The 26,507-nt window shown below is 34.3% G+C and overlaps 1 protein-coding gene across 5 annotated transcripts in view; it reads right to left on the reverse strand.

The window, feature by feature from the left end:
• The window catches only part of LOC117170306 (carbonic anhydrase-related protein 10), a 395,033-nt gene that overhangs the window by 26,878 nt on the left and 341,648 nt on the right, over positions 1–26,507 (reverse strand). For all 5 annotated transcript variants that reach the window (XM_033356986.1, XM_033356987.1, XM_033356985.1 and 2 more), the window contains 3 exons: positions 19,593–19,688; positions 19,418–19,484; positions 14,712–14,866 (listed from right to left, as the gene is read on the reverse strand). In XM_033356986.1, coding sequence (XP_033212877.1) covers positions 14,712–14,866; positions 19,418–19,484; positions 19,593–19,688 — 318 coding nt within the window. The remainder of the gene's footprint in view (positions 1–14,711; positions 14,867–19,417; positions 19,485–19,592; positions 19,689–26,507) is intronic.

Consider the following 26,507-nt stretch of genomic DNA (forward strand, 5'->3'; position numbering starts at 1 on the left):
GATGTCGAACGCTTGATTAGTTGCAGTAATAAAATTAAAACTGCCGACCGAGCTCAATTAACAGTGGAAACTGAAAATTTATATCTGTATATATCTTTCAATGTGCCTCCTTTAGACTCATGGGATCCTCGTCCAGCAATAAGAAGGTGGCTTGAAACCAAAGATAGACGACAAAAAAGTCATCCCAAAGCTAAAGAACAAATACGGTTTAACGGTATTCATAAAGAAGCTGCCAAAAAAAGGTCTAGGTCAAGAGATGATGATAAAGAAAAAGAAAAACCGTCAAAGAAAAACATTTAACGTAACCACAGTTGTCAAACTTATTTTGTCTCTAATTAGGCTAAATCATTTCAAATTTTGCTTTTTACAATTAACCTTTTTGGCTTTTGGAACTAACCATTTTAATTTGCAACTAACCAACTTAGGTACAACTAACCGTTAGAATATACCCTGTTTCAGAAATACGTATCTCTACCAAATTTCACTTTAAAAAATTCGTTTCCAGGTGTACCATTGTTTGTTTTATTTTCACAATTAACCACATAGAAAACTCTTTCACCCTTTGCCTTACTTTTCTATACAATTCTAAACTAAAATCGAGAAATTAAAGAAATAAGATTATGTACAACTTTCATAACAAGACCAAAACATCACGACTGTCAAGCAAGTACCTACGAACGTAACTATTCCGTTCAAAAAGTACTTTTTAATTGTTTTCACTGCTCCAAATTATACGAATCAACAAAAAGTTACCCGCAATCACTTTTTTAAGTCAGTCATTTCTAAATTTGCACATAGTTAATACAGGTTCATTTGCAGATTCATACACAGAAACCTGTACAAGATAATCTCAGAGTCCTGTACAGGAATTTTTAGCAGAGTGATGTACTGGACGGGTCAGTTTCTTGGTCCCACTGAGCTCACATATCTTTAAAAATTACATGTGCTAGTGACAGTATGGAGTGAGCCTGACATTTTTAATTATTTTTGTGTATTTTCCCGAATGAGTAAATTCAAATCTATGAAATATAGAATCTGATGCATAATTGTAAATTATCGATCGATAATAGCAAGAAGTGTTCTTGTTTCCTGCACGTAGCCCAAACATAATAGAACAAGTCATATAACTTAATTCTTTAGGAATATTTAAAATAATTTGGATAGTTAACTATAGAAAACGATACTTGTAACTAATCAGCTTTTTCATGTAAATCTGTTCCTAGAAAACCCTTTAATTTTCTTAATAAGTATTTTGATAAATTAAGTGAGTTGCGACCTTCTGAACGCTATTTCTAGAGTGCAAAATGTACTATTATCTTTAGAAACATGAGGAGTGTCACAAACTTGGGTGTATGTTGTCAGTCCAGCACCAAAAATGTGGTGATATGACATAGGGTAGTATGGCGTATGGGGCAATATGGCGCATTAGAAGGATTCAAGGGGTAATGTGAGATCATATTTGTCATTCCTCAAACAAAGAGTCCACTCTGTTCAGTATACTGTTACGTAAAGAGACATATAGCTGGATAAATTTGGGACATTTTAAGCCTAGAGTAAACTCCCCACACTACAAAATGCGTCACTACTGAAACCTTCAAATTTAAACTTCGAAAACTCATTTTTCGTGAAAAACGCTTTTAGAGCTATCAAGTGGGAAAAGCGCTTGTGTTGAACCTTTTGTTCAGAGAGAAAATTTACCCACCACCGGTGACTTCCAGGACATAATTATAATATCACGAGATGGTGTCAAGATTCAAGTATAATTTTTCTTTAGAATCCCAAAATCGATACTTTTGATCTTTGTCCGTAAATAAGCGAATATCATATAAACCAAGACAAAAAAAGGGACATTCCTCGCAAAAAGAACAGAAATACTAATTTTTATATAATAATAATTTTAAGTAGAGAAGCACAAGTCAGGGAAATGAAGGTCAAAATAAAATATCCAATCATTCTTTTTTAAAGTGTTGGTGACTGTGTGGAGCTTCATCAGCAGAAACAAACATGTACGCTGTCTGTAAAAAGCAAACAAAGAAGGTAGAAAAAATATATAACAATATAATTAATAAAAATAAGAGTTCATCAAAACTTCTTTAAAAATTTGATGTGAAAAGGAAGAAAAAAAAGTATGAAAAGGTTTTCTTTTAAAAGGGGTCCTCAATTTTTAATCTATATCACGAGGAAGAAATATTGATAAAAGTGAAAAAACGAAGAGTCAATTTGAAACACAAACATACCTAGTATAATATAAAAATCGAAGAATAAGTAACTGAGGGTTAGAGATCCCAACAGAACGTAAAATACATGATTGTACAAATGATGATTCATAAACACAGTCATTTTATAAATTATCATAAGGAAAAACGGTTAAAAAGATATATAAATAATGGCAAATGCTCGACATCCTGTTTTGAATAAGCAGCTTTGAACCTGCCCATTTATGTACGTCGATAGCTAGAAGGACAAATGTGCCCATCGACGATCAAATGGACAAATGTACGCGTGTCAACTCTGTGAACATAGATGTGCATAGATAACTCTTGTCCGACTTAGTATGTGCACATATGTCAGGGGCATAACTGTTTACGTGTACACATTTCACTAGCAAACATACAGCGTGGACACGCTGGGGCTTACATATATGGCGAGTTGAATGCTACCCGAAGTTGCATTCGGATCGGCCATTCGGCCAAGTTCGTGCATCTTCTGATCAAGTTTATGATAGTTTCCACGGTTACGTTCGAAAAGTCAAACGGTTATGTTAAAATTCACCTGTTAAGCCTAATCGCTGTCAGTAAATGCAGGCAATGTCAATTTAAAGTTTACGCATGTAATATTTCATTCACTTTATTTGAAACATATCCTGTCTATTCATAACATACCTTTTTTATGCAGTAAAAATAAGCGTTAAGCACCATTCACTCTTCGCCCACTGGAAGCACAGAATATTATTACTATTTTATAGTATTTGTCACTTAGCAGCTATTCTATAATGTTATTGGCACAGAAAAAAAATGAAGTTTACTTCTCAGTTCACATGTCTCACTTCATTATTAATTAAACACTTTTATTTTTTGTAATTACTGTATAACATAACCTATATTGTTTTGACACTTATATCCGTTTGAAGCTTCGAACGCAACCATGGAAACTATCATAAACTTGATCCGAAGATGCACGGACTTGACCGAATGGCCGATCTGAATGAAACTTTAAAGGCGCGAAATATGAAAATACCCCTGAATAATAGCTTCTCCTCTGCTGTGGTGCAATTCGGGTAGCATTCAACTCGCCATGTATGTAAGCCCCAGCGTGTCCACCCTGTATTTACTTGCAAGTGTGTAACTTGTTTAACTGGGCACATGCACAGAAGTCACTTTCCCAACTTAACGCTAGCACAAGCAAAATTTGCCCAAATATGCACGGGCTCTACTTGCCTAATTGTGTCCGTTCATACATTGAACTTGTCTAACTATGCACGTAAATCGATGTCACAGGCCCAACTGTGCACGAGAACAGACGTCGCATGATCAAATGTGCACGCTTATGTTCATAAGTAAGGGATTACACTATTTTCTCCTCTACAAAATATTAATACTACAATATTCTGGCGTCGACGGACAAGATTTCACAGGAAACACTTTTACATTGAAATATGATAGTCATGTCAATGTGGCATCTACGGACAAGTCTTTCCTGGACAAGTCTTTCCAGGGCATCACTTTCTGAGTCAAATATTAAGACCATAAAAGTTTTGTATCGACAAGCAAGTCTTGGCTGGCAAGCGTTCTCCGTGCATGTTTTCCTCGGTAAAATATCAAGTTCATGAGACTGCCGCAGTAATGGCCACGCCTTCCTCTGGCATCACTTTCTGAGTGAAATTTTAGGACCATAGTAGCACTAAGTATGTGATGCCAAGGAAGGCTCGTCCATTTGTGCCATTGTTGTGTGTTTTGAAGATTTCACTGAGAAAGTACTGTTTAGGGAAGGCTTGCCTATCGATGCCACTCTTGGACTTAATGTTTGTCTGGCCAGAAAAGGCTTGCTGGCCGACGGTGCTGAATTTTCGTCCCAATATTTTACTGGAGAAGTGATGCACGGTAAAGGCTTGCCCATCGAGGTTTCTGTATATTTTTCTTAAAATTTCATTGGGGAAGTGATTCCTTCTGGCGAAGGCCTGCTCGCCAACACCATTCTTTCATGGTCTTATTATATCACCAGGGAAGTGATGGCTGAAGAAGGCTTTTCCATCGATGCCATTATTTTTAGATTCCCCAGGAAAATGATGACCAAAGTAGGCTTGCCGGCAGATGCCTCAGTTTCAGAGTCTTATTATACGACTGGGGAAGTGATGCCTAGGAAGTGCTTACCCTCGATACCACAGTTGCAAAGTTTTTTAATTGACTGAGCAAGTAAAGGCTTGAGAAGGCTTGCCCGTCGATACAATTGTATATCGGTTTTAAGATTGTACGCGGAAAGTGATGCCCGTTGAATACTTGCATGTAGAGTTCACATTGACACAATCTTAATATTTTTCTGGCGAAGTGATGCCCGAGGAAGGCTTGTCCCGGAAAGACTTGCCGTTTAATTTCGCACTATCATGGTGCTAATATTTTACTAGAAAAGTGATACTCGGGGAAGGCTTGCCGTCTATGTCACCTTGCCTCATTCTTTATTATTTGGTGAAGTGATGCCTAGAGAAGTCTTCACTCGGGGAATGATCTCGGGAAAGGCGGATACCCTTATGATCCTAGCGATTTGTGAAAGAGATGACAGTGGAAAGCATGGAAACAATGGACGGGAAGAATGACCCGTGAGGACTCTCTCTTAGGGAAAATCATGGCAGTGAAGAAATTCATTAAGCGGGAAACACTTGCTAACACTTGTTAATGGTTGATAAAATTTCAAAGTTTATTTATTAAGGTAATACCATTTTTTGTATTTTCTAGTAATTTTAAGAACATTGATTTAAACAGTTATTCACTGACGAACATTTAATATAATTAATCGATTTTACTAACGTGGAAGGAATTTTTTCATAAAAGTAGCCTTTATAATATTTCTAAACTAACATTTAAAGGTTAGAATGCTTCATCTCACCACGATGAAATGATTTTAACTGTTAAAAATGTATTAGGCAAGTTTTATCTCGAAATATGCACAGTTGGACAAGTCACATCTGCACTTTTAAAAATTTCTGTTGGAAACTTCCACTACATGTATTTGAAGCTTATTTCCGAAACGTAAGGTAACTCTGCAATACACAATGTTGTAGTTTCCAAATTCTGGCATTGGTTTGCTACCTTACATGTCCTGGAATTTTAGAATACAAGTCTAGTAGCTGGATATCGCAACGCCTGTCGAAGAGAAAAATTAGAACAACAAATGTAAATAATTTCTGAGAACACTTGTACCTGGCACACAAATTTCTGCCCGCGTGAAAAAATGTTGCATGGCTCAAGCATGGCAAGACACTTGGAAATATCTCGCTAAAGCATGGTTCACGGTTGAATGGCAGCATGGCGCAAGCCTTGTTCCTGTCCGTTTCCCATGCTTAAGACACTACCCGTGTGCACCGGTTCGCGCACCAGGCAGTGTAACACATATTCTATGAGATCTTTTTAAGATTTTAAATTGTGCCAATTGACAAAATAACTACCACTAGTGAGTCGACGATCCAGGTGAATCTAATCACGCACTAGGTAGCTTAGCACGCATTCTGCGAGAATTTAAAAAAAATTTAGATTATCCAAACAGCAAAAATTACTAAAAATTGTGAGCCGACGATCCAGGTGCACCAGATCGAGTACCAGGTAGCAAAGTAAGTATTCTACGAGAAATTAAAAAAAAGTCAGTTTCGTAAATAATGAAAACAATTCCAAATGGCCAGTCGACGACTCGGGTGCACCAGGTCGCGCCCCAGGGATCTGAGTACGTATTCCACGAGAACTTTTTCGGAATCCAGATTATTTCAACAGCTAAAATTACTCAAAATTGTAAGCCGACGATCCGGGTGCTCCAGGTCGAACACAAGGTAGTTTAAAACGTGTTCTACGAGAACTTTTTAAAAATTTAAATTTTGTGAATAATGAAAACAATTCCAAATAGTGAGTCGGCAACCCGGGTGAACTAGGTCGCTCCTCAGGTAGTTTAGCACGTATTCATTGAAAACTTTTTGAAAATTTAGATTATTCCAATAGCCAAAATTACTAAAAATTAGAGTCGACCGGGGGGGCGACCTGGTGCACCCGGGTCGTCGACTAACCATTTGAATTTTTTTTCATTATTCACAAACTTAAAATTTTTTTTTTCTCGCAGAATACGTATTGTACCATTGTACAGTCAGAACGGATAATATTTACTATCCCCACAGCACCCATGAAATTTTAATGAAAACAAGCAAATTTGCTCATAGTTTTGTTCGGTGACCCGAAGGTCGGTCTGGTAATATGTGAGCTCGAGAGGTCATAAAGAAATGTGTCTCGACATACCATGAAAGTGATTGGTCAAATCGGAATTTTATTTAAACCCCAAAAACCAGGTAGAAAAATGAAGTAAAACATACCATTTTAATGAATTGTAGCAAATACGGCATATACCTAGGTAAGCGCCGCAATGGGTTAGCGACTAAAAAATTGTGCGGTGAAGGTGGGGTGAGGGGTTAGGGACCCCTAACCCGGGTGCGCAGTTCTTCGCCTGTTTTGCGGAACTCTTCGACCAAAATCATGACCTTAGAACAGTTTTCAACACACGACTGAATTGCTTCGTCTGTTGTTTGACTCAAAATTGGGGGTTCAAATAGTTAATCCTTGGGCAAATTTATCATTTCGGTGTACTGTGTTGCTTTAAAATTTAGCACAGCAACACGGAAAATGTGTGCGTATGTGTCTCTGCCCCCACCTCCTGCAGCCGCAGCCTGCTCTATGTTTGTCAGAATTTTTGGAACTGCAATTTTTCTAATTTTCTGTCTTTCGACGGACAACATGGGCAGAACATTTTCTTGGTGTGCAAAATACGCATTGCGTATTTTGTCATCTTAAGTTAGTTATCTTAAGGTTAGTCATCTTAAGTGTGCTAGAAGAACCAGGTTTTGCCTCGCTGGGTCCTCAGAATAATACACTCCTGATTGAGTGGCCACGGAAATGGCATACCGGTGCTTCTGATCCTTACTCAGCTCTGTTACATCTACACCCGACAAATCCACATCCAATTTTTTGAAGCTTCATACAGGGAGGCTTTTAGATTTCTCTAGCTCTTTACCTATTGTGCCAGAAAAAGTGTTAGGCCCACTGGCGGTACCATCAAGAGGCTGCATAAGGTGCCTAAGAGGCAACTCATTAAAATGGAGGAGACAAACAATCGATTGCAATGGATGTTTTAGTTTCTTCTCCAACAAATGAATTACACCGCCCTTGTGTCCGGTGTTTACGTTAGTTTCATCGCAACAAGAAATTATCCAGCATTTTTTACATTCTCATCATTTATGATTGAGAAAGTATTAGAATTGTCGGAAATTTGACATCACGCTCTTTCAACGGATCTCCACGTTTCGAGAACCCCTGAATCCGAAAATCAGGTTTTCATGATGGCGTCTGTCTGTCTGTCCGGCCGTCCGTCCGTAAATACAATAACTCGCGAAAAAATGAACGAATCAAATTTATCTTTGGCACACTTTTTTTAGGTCCTAAAAGAAAGGAAGAGTTCGTGAACCAGCCATTTTTGATACAAATTCAAAAAGTGAGCGCATTTTGAAAATTTTTGAGACCACTTTTTTCTGAATTTGAAAATTCTATGTACGGATATTTATAGCGTTAAAAAGAACAAACAATTTATCTTTATGACTTTTTTGATAAATCTAATTCTTAGAGTTATAGCGTTTTGAAAATTTGTTTAATCAACCGAAAATCAAAATTTGAAGCCGAGAAACGCACGATATGAAAAAAATTTATTGAAAGAAAAACATTTCTTTTTGAAAGCCCTACAAGATTATCATAGCTAATTTGTGGATTTTCTTCAAAAATCGCAAATTCAAATTTTGATTGCAAAAAAAAATAATGGAAAATAAAAAATTCCATATTGTGGACAAACTATGTAGGATGCGAAAAAAGCTGAATTAACAAAAATGTTTATCCCAAAAAAGATCTACAACTTCGTTAAGAATCACTTCTTGATAGGACGCCTACTTTTTGTTTTATTCGTGAAAAATAACGTTGAAAAAAAAATAAAATAAAAAAATGTGTGGAAAAAGGACGAAAGTTACGAGAAAAAAAAATCCAACAAAACGTGTTTACAAATATCTGTCGGAAATCGACCGCGCAGCGCGAGTGTCACGATGAGAATGTGTACCTCAAAGCCTACACAGCTTTGAGAAACTTTATCTTTGACTATACTTAATTAAGTAGACAATTTAGAATATGAAGACGCATATAAATACTGCCATCTAAAAGAGATCTTTTTGATAAAGTTTTTTTCAAGCATTCAAATGGAAAGAATAAATATCCGAGCGCGAAGCGTGAGGAAACCTATGATCGAGCGCGAAGCGCGAGAGCCCTAGGCGCGCTCAAACTTGCGAATATATAACGCGAGCCTGGCTCTTGCACAAGTGGAATATGATCCTCGGTGTGAATGCATTGCTAGTATTTTGCTTCTTCTTTTACGTGTACACTTGTTTTATCCTCAGGGCCGTCAAAGTAAAGACCGCGAAGTGGGTTTTTGGTAAAGACATCAGTACAATTCAGCGGATGACAATAAAACGCGGAAATATCTCATTGGTGAGTAAGAAGCAGCTATAGAAAAATGCCTAAAAAATGCATATAATTTCACGGCTGTAAAAAGTAGCAATAGAATATTGGCTGTAAAAATTAGTAAACGGTGCTCGGGCCGTAAGAAAGGGGAACAGAAAAACTTAGCAGTAAGAAGTGGACAAACGTCGCGTGTCGGTGAATTGGCTCTGCTACACACTCCAAAGACAAGCCTCGTTCAAAGCCGAAATTACACAAGGACGAACCCGACCTCGCCCAACTGGACGATTCGCTTTCAGTTCCTAACTAGCTGTTAGGAGTTTTTCAATAAACTGAATTTTCACTGAATTTTGCAGGGCATCCAGGCCGTGAAGAGAATAAAAGAAAGTTCATGGCAACGTTTTAAACGATTGCTTTGCGATGAATTCTAAGAGAAAATTGAAAAGAGATCACAAAACATTTTTTATTGTTTCCTAAAATTTCTTTAAAGTGTGTAAAATATTTTTTGGAGTTTTGCAATATTTTCAAATTAGTTAATTTTAGACCAATTAAGGAACATAATTCTTACAAAGCCTTCTGGTGCAATTTTGTTGCACATTTTTTTAAAGTTTATGTTGCTTTAAATAATGTACATTCAAATTTGAGTAAGTTTAGAGACGTTCAGAAATTTTAAACGATTAAAAAAAATTTAAACTTATAAAGATTTTTTAAGAATTTTGTACGGTTTGACGAAAATTTAAAAAATTTCGGTTCCTTGGAATAACTTTAGAAGATTTTTAGAAATTAAAAATTTTAAGAATGTAAAAAATATACTTTAGGAGCTGTAAACGAATCTCGAACGGTTTCAAGAGCACGATCAAATTTGCTTTAAATGCTTGAGAAAATTTAGAAGATTATAAGGCACTTTTTAACATTTGGAATGATATTTCCAAATTTAAAAAAAAATTTGAGCCAGTTAAATATATTTTCAGGAATTTAAGACGAGTCAAACAGATAAGAAATATTCAGAAATTTGAAAACATTTCAGAAAATTTATTAAATATTTCTTCATTACTCACCAATTTCGTAAAACATTTTTAAGCATTTTTGAAAAGGACTGTAATTCAACCTAATGTTTTTTAATATTTCGTAAAATAAAACAATTTCTTTAAAATATCCTAGAATCTTTTCTAACACATCTGATATATTCAAGAATCTTTTTTTAATTTCTTTGAAAATCTTATAATAATTATGTTTATATAAATTAAAAAAACAAACTGATAATACTTTTTTTCTTGTATTTCATTCTCAGAATTTAATTTCAACTCGAAATAAAGTGTTTTAAAACTTTCAACAAATAAATATTTATTCGAAATTTCCATGTTATGTCATTATTAATATCATAATTTATTTTTTATGGTTGTGAAAAAACTTTTAAATTTGGGAATTGCAAGTAGTACTTAGGTTAATTAACTCGACAAAATATTTTAAAAGCCGTTATTTTTAAAAAAGTTGTTCGATTTATTTAAAGATAACACTTCATCTTAAAACCCCTTTTTTATTTGGGAAACGTCTGTTATTTTTTTAAACGTAATATAAAAAATTTGACTTAACGGTGGTGAGGAGAGGGCCAAAAAGAAATGTTACAGCCTGTCACATTGCATAGGAGGGGGGGGGGCAGTAATTTTAGTAACTAATGAACATATTTTTATAATAATTTTGCTTCATTCTGCCGTAGGGTTAAACATGGTACAAAAAACCGATGTGAAATTTTGAATAAAAACGGTTGCACTCTGTATACATTAATTTAAAAAATGAACAATATTAAAACTTTTATAAATTTGCCAATATATCATTTGAATATGATACACATGGACTTTTATTTTTAAAATTCTTATAAGTTATTGGTAATTTTTCTAATTTTACGATATTTTTTAATATATTTGGCCTCAGGAAATAGATTTCACAAATAAAATTATAAAAATATCTTCATTACTTAGTAAAAGGCTATGAAAACTTGCCGTTAAAATGATACAAAAATTTTTTTTTAATGTTAACAAACGGTTTTACAGGCTTTAACCTTTTAGACCAGTTGGAGAAATAGATATTTCTTTTATCGCTTTCCAGTATATGATTTGCCACTTGTTATTTAAAAACTCACTGGAGGTTTTCCATTTCTTAAAATTCGCTCGATAAACGAAACGCTTGAAGGTTGGACTTCATGTTTATTACACTGTCTACAACACAAAATTAACAGTTTCTATATTCATTAAAGTATTTAAATTTTTCTTTCACATATAATTTTCAGAAAATGTAGATACATAGTTGAATTAGTACTAACAGAATCTAAAAATTCTGAAAATGAGTTAAGTTAGCACGAGTTGAAGTGAAGAAAGGACGACATTTTTAATTTTTAAAAATGTACTTTTTCCAATTATTAAAAAAAAATTAACAGCCTACAAATTTTTGTAGATGGAAAAAAGATGTGCCTTGAAAATGTTCTCTTTAAATAAGTTTCATGCAATTACAATCTTTGGATATTGTCAAAATTTTCTTCTGCGGGTGGTGTGGAAAGAAGTTTTATTTAAAAATGTGCCGGTTTTTCCAACAACAAAAAAACTGCATGCATTTTTTACCTTTCTTATTTCCATTTTCTAAGTGTTTTAAATCTGCTTTATGTTCAAAGAAAAAATCAGATCTTGGGAAAAGATCAAAGAAATATCTATTTCTTCAATTGGTAGAAAAGCTTAAAGCCAAATCTGTAGTCCGTTTTCTAACATTTTAAAAAGTTTTTGGAATCATTTCGAAGGCAAAAGTCTTCATAGTCTTCCACTAACCAATGGAGATATTTCTAAAATTTCATTCGTGAAATCTATTTCCCAAAGCCAAAGATGGTAAAAAACATGTAAATTAAAAAAAATTACCATACTTAAAAAAATATTTTGCAAATTTTATAAAATTATAAATATGGTTCATGTTTAAATTGATGTATAAACAACAGGTTTTATTCCAAATTTTACGGCGTCTTTCTGTACCATGTTTAACCCCAGGGCAGAATAAATTTAAAAATATTCTAAATTCCTAAACAAAAAAGGGTTTTTAACATGAAGTATTATCTTAGGTAAATAGGACCATTTTTTTAATACGAAAGGATTTTCAATATTTTTGTAGTCATACAAATATGGAAGTTACCTTACGTAAGTACTACTTGCAATTCACCAATTTTGAACAATTTTTCACTATCAAGAAAAATAAAAATGATATTAATAATGACATAACATGAATATTTCGAATAGCTATTTATACATAACATGAATATTTCGAATAGCTATTTATATGATAGAAGTTTTAAACACTTTATTTCTAGTTGAACTTAAATTCTTAGAATTGAAAGCAAGAAAATAAGTATTGTCAGTTTGTTTTTAAATTTATATAAACATAAGTATTATACGCTTTTAAAGAAAATTGAAAAAAGATTTTAAAATATATCAGATGTGTCAAAATATTTTACGATATTTTAAAGAAATTGTTTTATATTATAGAATACTACAAAATATTAGGAAAAATTCGAGTCCTATTCAAAGATGTTTAGGAATGTTTAAGAAATTTGTAAGAAGTCAAGGAATATTTGATCAATTTTCTGAAATGTTTTCAAATTTGTAAATATTGCTTATCTATTTGACTCGTCTCAAATACCTGAAAATATTTTTAACTATTTTTGACATCTTTAAAACTTTTCATTTCTAGAAATCTTCTAAAGTTTAAATTATTTTTGAATCTCTCGAATTCTAGAAAATTTCACATTAAAATATTTAATACTCTTTGCAGAAAATTTTATAAAATCGTTTTTATTTTTAAAACCTTTTTCAATTTTCTCCTAAAGTTGATTATTCAACAGAATAAATCGTTTATTATTTGCACACGAATATTTAAAAAATTCTTTTTTCTAGTCACGGCTTTTCCAGTTTGTTTTTCTTAATTCTGAAAAATTAAGAAAGGTGTCTTTAAAATAATTCAGATTCTTCTTTGATAATTTTAAAAATCTTTTGTCATATGTTAAAATGCTTTAAAAGAATTATGTTCCTTAATTTTTCTAAAATTAACTAATATGGAAAATTGCAAAAGTCTAAAAAATATTTTACACACTTTTAAAAAATTTTAGGAAACAATAAAAAATGTTTTGTGAACTCTTTTCAATTTTCTCATAAAAGTCATCGCAAAGCAATAGTTCAAAAACGTTGTCATGAACTTTCTTTTATTCTCTTGCCGGCCTGGACGCCCTGAAAAATTCAGTGAAAATTCAGTTTACCCAAAAGCTCCTAATAGTTAGTTAGCCAATGAAAGCGAATTGTCCAATCGGGCGATGTCGGCTTCATCCTCGTACAATTTCGGCTTTGAACGAGACTTGCCTTTGCAGCGTGTAACAGAGCCGATTCACCGACACGCGACGTTTGTCCACTTCTTAATGCCAATTTTTTCTGTTTCCCTTTCTTACGGCCCAAGCACCGCTGTCTACTTTTTACAGCCAATATTCTATTGCTACTTTTTACAGCCGTAAAATTATATCCATTTTTTCAGGCACTTCTCTATAGCTGCTTCTTACTCACCAACGAGACTTTTTATTGTCAGCCGCTCAAATGAGTTATCTATGCTACTGATAAGACCAGCATCTGTCAAAACCGCTGAGGCTATAACAGCTGTTTTTCTGAAGCTCAAGCCATACCTATCACTTACTAGAGCAGTATTAAGCAGTGAAGATCTATTTTGTGAAATTCTTGGGTTATTTCCTTGAATTTTGATTTTGAACTCCTTGTCCGAGCCAGAGTCTGTTTCACTTTCTATCTGCATTTTAGGGGCAGTGGATGGACAGCAACACCAAAATCTGCTGATTTTGATAGCAGCACCGCGGACTTTCTGACTCCCTTTTCCCAGGACTGCAGTTACTTTTTTATCGACTTGACCTATAACGATCTGACGCGAGGTGTTTGGGACTAAGACCAAGAATTTCTCAACTGCCGGAACTTTCTTTGACTTATCAAAACAGTGGTAGATACTTCCCTTCGAAATAGCTGGGTCGATAGGCCATTGGCAAACAGCCACTTTTTAAAAACAAAATTCAACGGCCCCTTTTCAACCGCTGCTGTCTTTCCCAGACTTATTATTATTATTATTATTCCTAGCCTTATCATACAGAGTCAAAACCTGAGTCGCAACAATCTTAGCTACGTCCAAGAGAGGGGATTTAGGAAAAAATGCTTTCACATGCGTGTTATTTAACATTTTGTCAAAACAGGATAAAGGACATCCTTTAACATCAGCAGTTGACTCTCCGGCGAACGCCGTTGAGTGTTAAGTATAGGACAGGTAAAAAAAGATCGCGTGGGTGGCATTATGCTGGCCAAGATCCACAGACTAAAGAAAACCTTTAACCAAGTCTATAGGAAATATACTAGTGTCTAAACAAGTCGAGATGAGACACACGCGCCAGTCAAAACAACGAAGCTAGCGTAGGAACAAGACGGTTAGCGGGCGATGCGCAGTATCGAGATAGGGGGTAGGCGGCGCAGTCGGAAGGGAGAAAGGCAGCAGCGCAGGGGTGGGGGTTCCTTGTTCCCCGACTTTACCTCCACCCCACTATGTCTTAGTCCCTAACACGTTGGGGCGCTTACCCTGGTATATGCCGTATTTTCTACAATTCACTGAAATTCACTTTCAATGCATTCTTGAGATTTCTGTTTTTTTTATTATTTATTAACATACAAAATTTAATTTATTGCATTAAGAACTTAAGATGTCCTTCGGAATTACTTAGCAACCTTTCATCTGTCAAACTATGTTGATTGACTGATAAATTTTCCTTGAAGATATTTTCTGCGCCGTAGATGATTTTGATAAAATTGTATATATGGCCCAAGCTTGTTTAGGTCAGCGGGGTCAGTTAGTTCATTTATTGTCATTCCATAATGAGAATTAATCAATGAATGCACTAACCTGCTGTTTAGTGATGTAGATGGGCTTATTCAAAATGATCCATGTAGTGGTTTCATGACAGGCTGGCATAGTGGTTGAGCCATCGTACGTCATGTAATGATTTGTTTCCGGTAGGAGCTCGCGAACGACGAAACGCTTAATGCCCATAGAATCCCCTGAAAAATACGTTTAGAACAATAATATCAGTCTCATGCGTTAAACTTTTACAATATTATATATGCGCCTAAATAAAAAAAGAAACCAAGTTATAAAATAATAGTACGATTTATTTTAAAAATGAGTTCAATAACATCGATAATCAAAATTATTTTTGAAATTATGAAACACTTTAAATTAGACTTTGAAATTGTATAATGTATGTACGTGTCTTTAGGCTGTAGATAACAAATACCAGGGAATTCTTCAGAATATGTTTACAATAATTAATAAGCAGTAGCGATCGTATATCCAGCCAAAAGCTGTCTGTTACATGGGTGAGGTGTCATAAACGGTGACTCTGGGATACTGGTCGTCCTCCCTAAGTATGCAGCCTTAACCTTGTATACGAGGTTCTACAAGGGTGTACAGGGTGCATATATACATATATATATACTCTATAATACCAGAAACACGTTTCGCTACGGTCTTTGCGAAATTAGGCTGTCTACCTCTCGAAAAGTGGATAGAAACTCAGAGTGCTTCGCCAATCGCTGCATGAACAAGCTGCAAACGATTAGGAGAGAGCGTCATTAAAACTAACTGTAGAAAGCAGACACACCCTCTGAGATAAGAACGATTTCAGAACAAGAAAAACCATCAACGTACAGGTTCCTCCTAAGTCCCGAGATCTGCAATTGTTTAGTTTGTGGTACGACAAGGGAATTTTCTTATTCAAATCGAGGGCTAAAATAAATGATGGATCATTAGGCGCTTGCATCAACAGAACAAGAAGATTGTATGTGCAAGACAACATGTCTCCCGTTCTCAGTGTGTGATTGACTACATAACATCTGCTAGCCCATTTACGGAAAGGGTCTAAAAGTTCACCAACGAACTAAAAATCATACACAGAAAAAGTCAAAGAGGAAGCGATGGATCAGGAAGTATCAACAGTTTCTCGCGGACCCATCGCACCTCATCAGCGATCTCCCTGTTTCTATCAAAAATCCACCCAAGCCCAACGAGGTAGAGACTTCTTGAAGATAGGTATAAAAGATCCCGAAATATTGGATTTGAAAGAAGATACTGGTAATATCATCCTACTCCAGGAGTTTTTCGAAAACCTCATAGCATCTTAGAAGGAATCTCGATCAATCACTGCCGACGACGTGAAATGATAACTTAGGGACACGAAGATTTTCTCTGCTACATGACAAGATGGTATCAAGAAGACAAATAACTTGTCTGAACACGCTGTATAATGTTTCTACAGTTATCTTAAATTATAGGATTGTTCTAATAATTGGGCATGTATGAAGAAAGATGTAAGATAAATGTGTTTTTAGTAAAGGTGTTGCAGGTAGCCAATAGAATCTGTTAATTTATAGGTGCTTTTGCAAAGACTCAGCAGTCAAGCGTCGATTTCTGTTGATAGCCTGGATTTAAGGCCGAAAAGCTTCCAATTCAGCCTCTCATAAACTTATGATCTGTCTGATGGAAAGCTTAAAGGTTCATCCACGCATGATGAGCTGCACAGAGAGTGTGATGCTACCTGGCAAAATTAGATTTACTACCATATTAAATGGAAACCTCATTTCGAGCCCATCGAATTTAGAACCAAGAAGTACAATTTTCAATGAAATTTGAAAATTTGTTAAATAAACGTTTCAAAATACATGTATTTAGAATCTACAGGTTTTTGCAATTTTAGGTATCACGAAATTTTTTGTGGAGGGAACAATAGTATATGAACCTGGCACAGTATGACATAGCAGTGTCCAAAGGAGCGTAATGTAAACAGCTTCTGATGCAGCACTGACTATACGAGCACATAGGTTGTGAAGGGACGTTCAAGGGAGGAGGAAGAAGCAGTCAAGCGTGAAGATGGCCAAAGAGTGACGAGCCTTAGAGCGATGAATGAGTGTACATGATTTATAATGATAAAATGTGATATATACTAATAGATTCCGAAATAAACATAAATAAGTAATTGTAGCGGATAGATCATAGATGCACGAGAAGTGCGTAACCGTCGGATATGGTAAATATCTAATCAATTAGGTAAACTTCTATCATTTATATTTGATAGTGCCGAGTATCTTAGGATTGCTTTGGACACAGAAAATTATCGCATTTTAAAGTAATACTTTTCTTCTCTTTGCATTAGAATACCTTATTCTCGCTTAATAAATACGAAGTTCCTCGTGGTCCCCAAATTAAATGTGAGTAGTTGAATATTTTTCATAAATTTGGCTAGTCGGAACTTTTTTTGAGAGGACTAGACGCAGCCTAATAAATTACTAGGGTTGTATAAAACTGATGCAGGTTGGGTCGGATTTGCGGTTTGGCGGTTTCGCCGGTTGATCAACAGACCCATAAATAACACGACAACCCGCATTCAGCCATCAAACCAGCACCAACCTGCAAAACCCACATTTACCCTACAACCCGTTAAACCCTTAATCACGCAATATTTTCCATATCAACTTCAAAATCTGAAAGTATTCGTAAATATAATATTGATTAAACTAAGCCCCTTTTTCGATTTTCGTAGCCTTGTATAGAAAGCCTCATTGTTTTTTATCAGGTTTACATCTATACCTCCGTCGTAATTTTTTACTGCTAAAACTAAATGATTGGCACTCAAAAAAGGGCAGGAGCGCTGAAGTTTGACACATATGGCCGCAGATCAAACCAAATAAGAGCTTTTATAAATGTATAATGTCATCCCAATCAATTACAATGTATTTAATGGCTTTCTAAATAATATTTATTATTATAAAACTTGTAAATGGTGTTCGACTGAGAGCTGCTTCCGGATCGCATCTTGAATTCGGGTTTGCAGGCTGAATGCGGGTTGTCGGGTCAATTGCGGGTCACGAATTATCCCGCCAACCCGAACTAACCCGTTCCGCATAAAACCGACCCGACTTGCCCAATGTAGGGTTACTTTTTTTGAACACTCCTATAAATAATCTACCAACGTGAGATACGTCGTACTTCATTTGTCACTAAACACATCATATTTACATAATTTGGTGAAAGTTATTCAAAAAATTTGCTTTGCGTGCTCTTAGAATGCACCTTATGTATACTATGTAAGGTTGGAGGGGGAGTCAGAGAAAGAGATATGAGAGGATCTGAGATATAAAATAAAAGAATGTGTGCAAAAAAGGGATTAACAAAGAACAGGAGTTAAAAAGTTTTACGACGAAAGAGGATATGTGGTAGATAATGTATCGCTTTGGGAAACGCAGGATGGGATAAGTGAGAAGATAGGGAGTGAGAAATGCATGGAATTTTTTAATGATTTATTTCGGGGATCAGATACACGAAAGAGCGATGAGGGATTCGAACAACCAGGAAGATAGATAAAGAGGAGCAAAATGACGAAGAGATAAAGAAATATATAAGGATGTTGAAAAGGTCTAAGTCAGCAGGACTGGACGGGGTAGAGAACGAAGTGTGGCTGTTTGGCATACAAGAGGTAAGGGAGAAGCTAAAGGGGGTAGTGAAAAGCATGTGGATCGGGGAGGGATTCCCAATAGGGTGGGGGGGGGGAATGGATCCTACTACTGTATAAAAAAGGGGATAGGGAGAGGCAGGAAAATTATAGTGGGATTGCGCTAATGAATACGGCATACAAAGTATACGCGATGCTGTTGACGGAGACGCTGCGAAAGGATGTCAAGGGGAATGGAATACTGCCGTGGGCGCAGGCTGGCTTTAGGGAGGAGAGAGTAGGGGAGAGAGTCCTAATCTAGGGGGTAAGGAAGGTATATGAAGATAGAAAGATAGGGTGAGAGGAGTGGTGGGGAAGGAAATCTCAAAGGGTCTCTGTATAATTAAGGGGTTGAGGCAATGGTGTCCGCTGAGCATAACGTTTTTTGCAATTTAAATCGTGGATATGAAAAGTAAGCTAGCGGTCGGAGAGGATAGAGGAGTTAGGGTAGGAGCACTCATGATATGGTCACTCGCATATGCAGATGACAAAATGCTGCTACCAAAGAGCGAGGAGGCTGGAAGTGGAACGAAAAGTCGGTAAAGAAGTTAAAAGAGTTTGTTCACCCGGGCTTCCTGTTTCGAAATAATGAGGGAGTTAGTCATATCAAAGAGAGAGAGAGAGAGAGAGAGAGTAAGAAGGGCAAATGCCGTGATAAGGCACGTGTGGGGGCTGGATAACTGGTTGTTAGCAGATGATTTTAAAAAGAGAATAAAATTGTTCGATTCGCTAGTAACGAGTGTCTTATTTTATGGAGTGGAGGTGTGGGAGTGGAAGGTAAGTGAGGAGGTAACAAGGATACAGGAGAGAGACACTTTAGTTGACAATAAATACAGATAACTATATTGTTTATGCCAAGTATGCCAAGGGAAAGAGGGCAATATTTGTGTGAGAATGGAGAGAAAGGAAGTCAGGAACTTATAGCGAAGATGAAATGCGAATGCATGGGGGATTATATGGTCTGGCTTTCTAGAGAGAAGAGGATGTGTGAATTGAGCGGGGAGGGGGACGCAAAAGTGGAGCCCTGGCAGGAGGAGTTTATAAATTGATTTTTAATATATTTTACCTCCGTAGACTATCTTATCCAACTGCTCAGTAAATAATCTCAGACCAGGGTTTGAGAGGTCGCCAACCTAAAAGAAAAATGAAAGAATCCATGACCCATTGTTTGCAACAATCCTGTAGACGCATTCTAATCATAGGAACATGCCATCTACTTAGACCGAACATAAAACACGTACTTGTAAAAGGAGGGACACTGCCACAATGCCTTGCGCCCGATGCAAGGCATCCGAAAAATTTGCGTAGAGCTGAGAATTGAAGCCGAAAATTTGAATCTGAAAGTCAATATTAACTCTAGTTATTAAATATTTATGAACAATTGCAATTTATAAAAATGCAGAGCTTCTAAAATAAAATATTAAATATAATCTATGTTAAACAGTGAGTATTGAAAAACAAAACTTTTACATTATTCAGTTTTGAGTGCAAACGCAGATGCGTTAAATGTTAAAATAATAAAAACTAAAGCAGCGAAGTAACTTTTTGAGCAACTTTCTTACTTGTGACGAATTATCTCCCATAGAACACGATGTTTTTCACTATTCATTTCTCAAATATGAATATATAGCAAATATAATTTCTTAAATGTATGCAAAAATCCTTTAAATCTGAATAAAATGCTTTCCTGCAGCATTTTCTGAAATATTTAAACAAATAAAAAATACATTTTGTACAATAATCTGCGGCAAACCATTTCACTTTTTAAATGTTTGAAGAAAACGTAGTCTCATATTAAAGAATAGAATTTCAATTAATTTTAATTATGATTCAACATAATTAATAATGAAGCTCATTACAATTATGCCTACAACATAAAAAGAGTTGCTAATTTATTTTTATTTTTACTTCGAAATTTTAAATAATCTAAAATGTTGTCAACATGATAATTTTAGATGAACAAAAACTAATGAAGTTAAAATATTTTCCTAAACCCTAATTTTAATTAATTTCACTTTTAGTATGCTTCAACATACTTTTTACACATTGCGTTCCCATTATCTCGACATGATAATTTTAATTCGTTATATATTATTAGCACTCTAGTCCATTTTTATAATGCTTAAAGGCATGCTCTTCCGTGACCACGTGACCAAACCAGTCCCCGGCTATGAACTTTTTTTTGTGTTCCCCATGTCCAAAGTTAATGATATATCGCTTTTAAAGTTTGGAATAATAATGAATAATAATTTGGAGTAATAATGGTCGGCATTAAACCGATAGGCGGAAGGTTAGTTACACGCGCGTAGAACAGTTGGGGGAACTAAAATTTCGCCTGGTAGGGAGAGTGAAAGAAGTGTTGCCAACACATATAATTCTAATACGCCAGCTAATCGAAACTGTCGACAACGTAGGTCACCAAAATTAAAGTTGGCAACCCATTATTCACAATCTTTTCGAGATGACAGTTTTACTCCACCCAACAGTTCTACGTGGGGTCTTCTAATCTTCCACTCATCGGTGTAAAGCCCACCAATATTGAAAAAAATGATCCGAGAGAAAGTAAATATGCAAAATGATTTTCATTCTATTTTGTAGCTCACTGTGTCCACACGAATTGAGATATTGTTTTTAAAATTTGACAGATTAAATAAAAGGCACTAAAGACCGTTTTTATACATCCATATGTTTATAATTTCAAAGAAAGTTTATTTTTAGAATGATAAAATAGGATATTACCATTCGAGTTGTAGCACTTTACAGACAAATTTTGGACTTTATATATATATATATATATCTCAATCCATGTGGACGTAGTAAGGACCAAAATAGAACAATCATTCTACAAAAAATTTCATAAACAAACTTAGTTACGTGATCTTGACTTTATCGACGTTCAAAGTTTTTTATTTTTCTCCGCTAGAAATCGTTCAAAGTCCCTGGCGGACCGAAGGAACCGAATGAAGCCTCTACAAAGTACCAGTAAAGATCCAATTGGGTCCCCATTCGGTTCCTTTTTTAAAAACTCGAAAAAACGGCAAAATCAACTTCTAAATTGTTGAAATTCGGATTCTACGTTAAAATTCAATATAGAAGGTCACGGAATAATCGCAATAATTCTTTTTTTGCAACGGTATACGGTTTTAAAAATATAAGACGTATAACGCCTGTTGACTGCCACTTACAGGCGACGCGGTTAAAGTGTAGCAGTCAACAGGCGTTATACGTCTTACACTTTTTTTTTAACTTTCTACCGTTGAAAAAAAACTATTGCGATTATTCCGTGACTTTCTATAGGAAATTTTAACGTAGAATCCAAATTTCAATCATTTAAAAGTTGATTTTGCTGTTTTTTCGAGTTTTTTTTTTTAAAGGAACCGAATGGGGTCTTTACGGGTACTTTGTAGAGGCTCCATTCGGTTCCTTCGGTCCGCCCGGAGTGCTCCAAAAATAATGATAGGTAACTTGTGTGCAGATACATATTTTTTGATTTGCAACGAATATGCAAATTTTATTGTTTATGTTAACTTTTTTTAATGTTTTGACGATTTAGTCAAAAATTTGTGTCAGAGCTCAATACACGTGAATCAAAAAATCTCCAATACATGAAACCGACAATTATTTCTTTGAAATTATAAACATATTGATGTATACAAACGTTCTTCAGAGGTTTTTATTTAATATGCCAAATTTTAAACACGATATCTCAATCCGTGTGGATAAATTGAGCACCAAAAAAAAATGAAAATAAGTTTGCATATTTACTTTCTCTCGGATTTTTTTTCTCAAAATTGTTGCTCAACCTAGATATAAAAACGCAATTTATTGTCTCATTTTCTGAATTTCGAACTTTGAGAGCGATATATCATTGCTTTTGCACATGGTGAACACCAAAGAAAAAGTTCATGACCGGAGACTGGATTGGTCACGTGGTCCCCGAAGAGCATGCCCTTAAAGACTATGGGAGCGGGGTGTACAAAAATGGTTAAATCTTGAAACACTCAAAAGATACCAACCACCTACAACAATTTGGTTTTGAGGTTTTAAAAATCCATTTTTAACATTTTCTAATCCCCGGAAGGGGTTCCGTAGTGTCAGGAGGATAATTAAATCTCTGTTTTTTAACGGTAACTACTGGAAAGCCGACTAATAGCTGATGGCGCTGATAGTTTGACCATACTGGATCGCACTAGTAAGTCAAGTATTTTTCACCATTTTCTCGCTTTATAGAACAATAATATTACTCGCATTCCCACAATCTCAAAGGACCTCAGAAAGGCACACTCAGACACAGCACACACTCATAAACCTTGCAAAATTGTTCTATTGCTAGAGTAAAAATTATGGTTTTAATATTTTATTCGCGAAGATTTATTATTCTTCATTATCGAGATAGTGCACTCGAAGAGATGAAATGTACAAATTAATTAAAATTTTAATTATTCTATGCAGCTGACTTCGAATTTAGTAACCATTTTTTAAAGGAAAAATGTGCAAGAAATAAGCAAATATCTACATTACCGGAACTTGTGTTTTGCAAACTATTGTTTGAAAATAAACATGAATAAAATGATTATTCACTAATCGTTCGGACTTGAAAATGAATAATAAAAAAAAAGAAAATCCCAAATTGCATTTTTTATTCAATTTCAAAATTTCCGTCAAGACGGTCCAGCTATCAACGTTATCAGCCGTCACTTCGCTTGTTTTACACTTTAAATCCTCGATAAAATATTATACGCTTACTTTTTAGCAGTTAGTATATTTTTTTCGAAAAACTAGTGATTTAACCCCGCACCACCCTCCCGTCTTCGCGACACCCTTTTGTGGGCTGTAGAAAATTTTAAAAGTGCATTTTTTAAACCTCAAAACCGAAACATCGTAGGTTTTAACACGTTTTGAGTGCATCACAGATTTCGACATTTTTGTGCACCCCGCTCCGGAAGCCTTAAGATTTTAACTCCATGTATTTACACTGTGTCGGCATCATAATTTTAATTCGTTTGAAATTATTACCAAATAATGTTACACCATAATTGTACTTAAATATTATTTTTTATTCCTCAAAAGCTTTTCCAAATATTAATAAAATAGACAATCCTAGCAAACAGTATTGTATAACTGTGGGAAAGTGTATCTAACCGTACGCAAGTGACAACTGCATTCAACGGTTGATATTTTATAATATTAGATTTAGTTCTTTTTTTAACTTTTCAAGTACACTGGAGGATCAGAAAATACTAAAAGCTTGTGCATCCCTACCGAAAGAAATCTGTGAGTTTTCTCTAGCGAAATAGTCTGGCCCATTTGAGTCTATAACCAGAGTCGATTTGAAACAATATAGTTTCGGAGATAGTCTGAGAGATTTGGCTCCTTTTCAAGATCCTTTTAGTTGTCCTTTTAAGAGTTGTTCGACGGTAATATAATGGTCCTTTTGTATTCGTCACGTACCGGACGGGCAGATTTATTTACAGTAGGTGGCCGTGGCTAATCCGCTCTCCCTTTTTAAATTTCTCTTCGAATTATTAACACTTTTTTTGTAATTGATGAATTTTCTCATTATACTTATTTATAATTCTAACTTATATACTTATATACAATTTTCCAGTTGAATTCAAAAATGTTGTATTTTTTGGCGTATCTCATTCCATTTACGAGAAACGTTGTATTAATTCCAAGTTTAAACATTTAGAAAAAAGTTAGATATCTGAAATCATCAAAACCCGTAGATTCCGAATTATTATGTTTTAGGCTGTTAACTACGAAACTTAAAAAATCTACTTCTAAATTTTAATTCGAAAGCTTAACAAAGGACCCTTGTGAGTGTCGGCTACTCTATTGATATAGCCTCTCTGCTTGTTATTTATGATCGAATTCTTATTTTAATTTCAGACTCTCTGCTTGTTATTTATGATCGTATTGCTATCTCAATTCCGGAAAGGACATTTTAAAAGCCAGTATATACTCAGAGATTCTTTTCGGTAGGGACGCTAAAGTACTCTACGAAGGTCATCCATTTTGGTTTGCAACTTCATACATGATCGCGAATCAGATCATTATGATCTCAAAACTCGATCATTCACTCCGAGCGATCAAAATCCTCTTGAATTCGGTATCATATTTGTTACATATCAAAACGATATTGATTACAGTATCATTTTGAACACTTTTTTGCTGTAAGGTTAACAATAGGGTTATACCAGGGGACGAGTAATGCACTTATTTAATATTTTAAATAACACAATTTCACGCAAGATCCCCTAAAAATATAATTGCACGCTTATAACTGTTGAAACATTAGAATCACTGGAGATTTGAACACTACCTAAACTACCTAATCCGTATGTAGCTAGCCGATGCTTTAGAAAAAAGCGCTTTTGAACTGCCTAAATCTTCTGAAAACAAATCTCCTTATGTACTCATCAGTGATCCCAGATCTGTAACGAGATGTGATCCAAAACTATCACAGATCTATGTCCGTTTGAATACAGTAGGAGACGATATACATGACTGGGTTTGCGCGCGCAACTCATTTCTTGTCTTTTGAATTTGAAAACTCGAAGGTGCACGATTGCCGATCGGAAAACTTGGGAGGTTCTATTTATATCTCGATCCGCTTTGAAATAAAATCAAGAAGTTGGTATTTGAATGATTCCAGGTTTCAATGCTTCGATTTTGAGGTAATGTTTTTTCAGGTGTAGAATATTATATTAATACTTATATATATATATATATATATTATTAATGTTAATATTATGATTATATTATATTATATCATATTATAGAAGTCTTCTTTTTCTATTTTGATCTGCATTTCAAAGATATTCAAGAAATTGGCATTTTTCATGATTTGAATACTTCGCGCGCCTTTTTATTTGCGCATATTTTGAGGTTACATTATTTCAAGTATAAAATATAAATGATATAAAGATTAATACTATTATATATAAATATATACATATATTATTATTGATAATATTATAATTATGTTATGTTATAATAGTCTTATTTATATCTTGATCTATATTTGAAAGAAATTAAAGAAATTGGCGATTTTAATGATATTTGAATATTTCGCGCAATTTAAAAATAAAAATATAGATGGAATATCAGAATATTAATACCGCGCTTAGTATTCTATTGTATATTATATTTTGTATATTATTCTACATAATGAAAATAAATGATATAATTGAGTATGTGATATTATAATTATATATAGAATAGAATAGAATTTACTCTCTTCATTGTATACTTAACAAGTTTTTACAATATTCTTTTGCCCTCTTAAATTTTCAAATAAAACGAAGCTACATATTTTCTCTCTTAGTTACCTGAACAGATAATAATTAAATAATCAAATCATTACATATTTCTGTGTCTATATAACAGTTCCTCTTGTCATTGTTTTATTTTAAATAATATTCATAAATAAATTTTCTAATTTTGAAAGGCTATTTAAATTTGTTCGTTTTAATAGATAAATTCAACTTCAAATGCTTAAAACTCCAGCACAGTCATTTACAACTAATTAATTATTAATGTTAATATTAATATCTGTTTAGATAATATTATTATAATTGTAATATATGTTAATTATATATTATATTAATACTATTATAATGTAATGAAATATAATTATAAAATATATCTGGTTTGATAGTATTAATCACAGAATTAATATTCTGATGTCGCATATAGAAGAATTAATCGGGCGAAACATTGAAATCATTAAAATGGTCAATTTCTAGCATTTCTTTAAAATGCAGAATAGTTAAAAGAATATTTATATTAATACTGTTCTATGTGAAATGGAAATTATCTACCGATTTTGAAATTGTTTCCATTGGATGGAAGTTCTTTAGCTTGAATTATATGTTGTCTTTCAAAGGAAATAGGATAAAATGTATGTAAACGATTTCACGGAAAGAAATTTTTGACAATGTTGTTAATATTAGAATCTTTAAAACTGATAAAACGATAATGTGAATTATCAAAAAATTGTCCAAGTTTTTCTTTGTTGTGTGATATTGTTTAAACTAAAAAAAGGTAAATATTTTTATTATAAATCTATCTGTGTTACTTATCTATAAATATTGATATTAATCGTTAAAAAAAAACATTTTAAAGAAATATGTAGATAATTTCTTGACAAT

Source organism: Belonocnema kinseyi, chromosome 3, assembly GCF_010883055.1.
Source record: "Belonocnema kinseyi isolate 2016_QV_RU_SX_M_011 chromosome 3, B_treatae_v1, whole genome shotgun sequence".
Lineage (NCBI taxonomy): Eukaryota > Metazoa > Arthropoda > Insecta > Hymenoptera > Cynipidae > Belonocnema > Belonocnema kinseyi.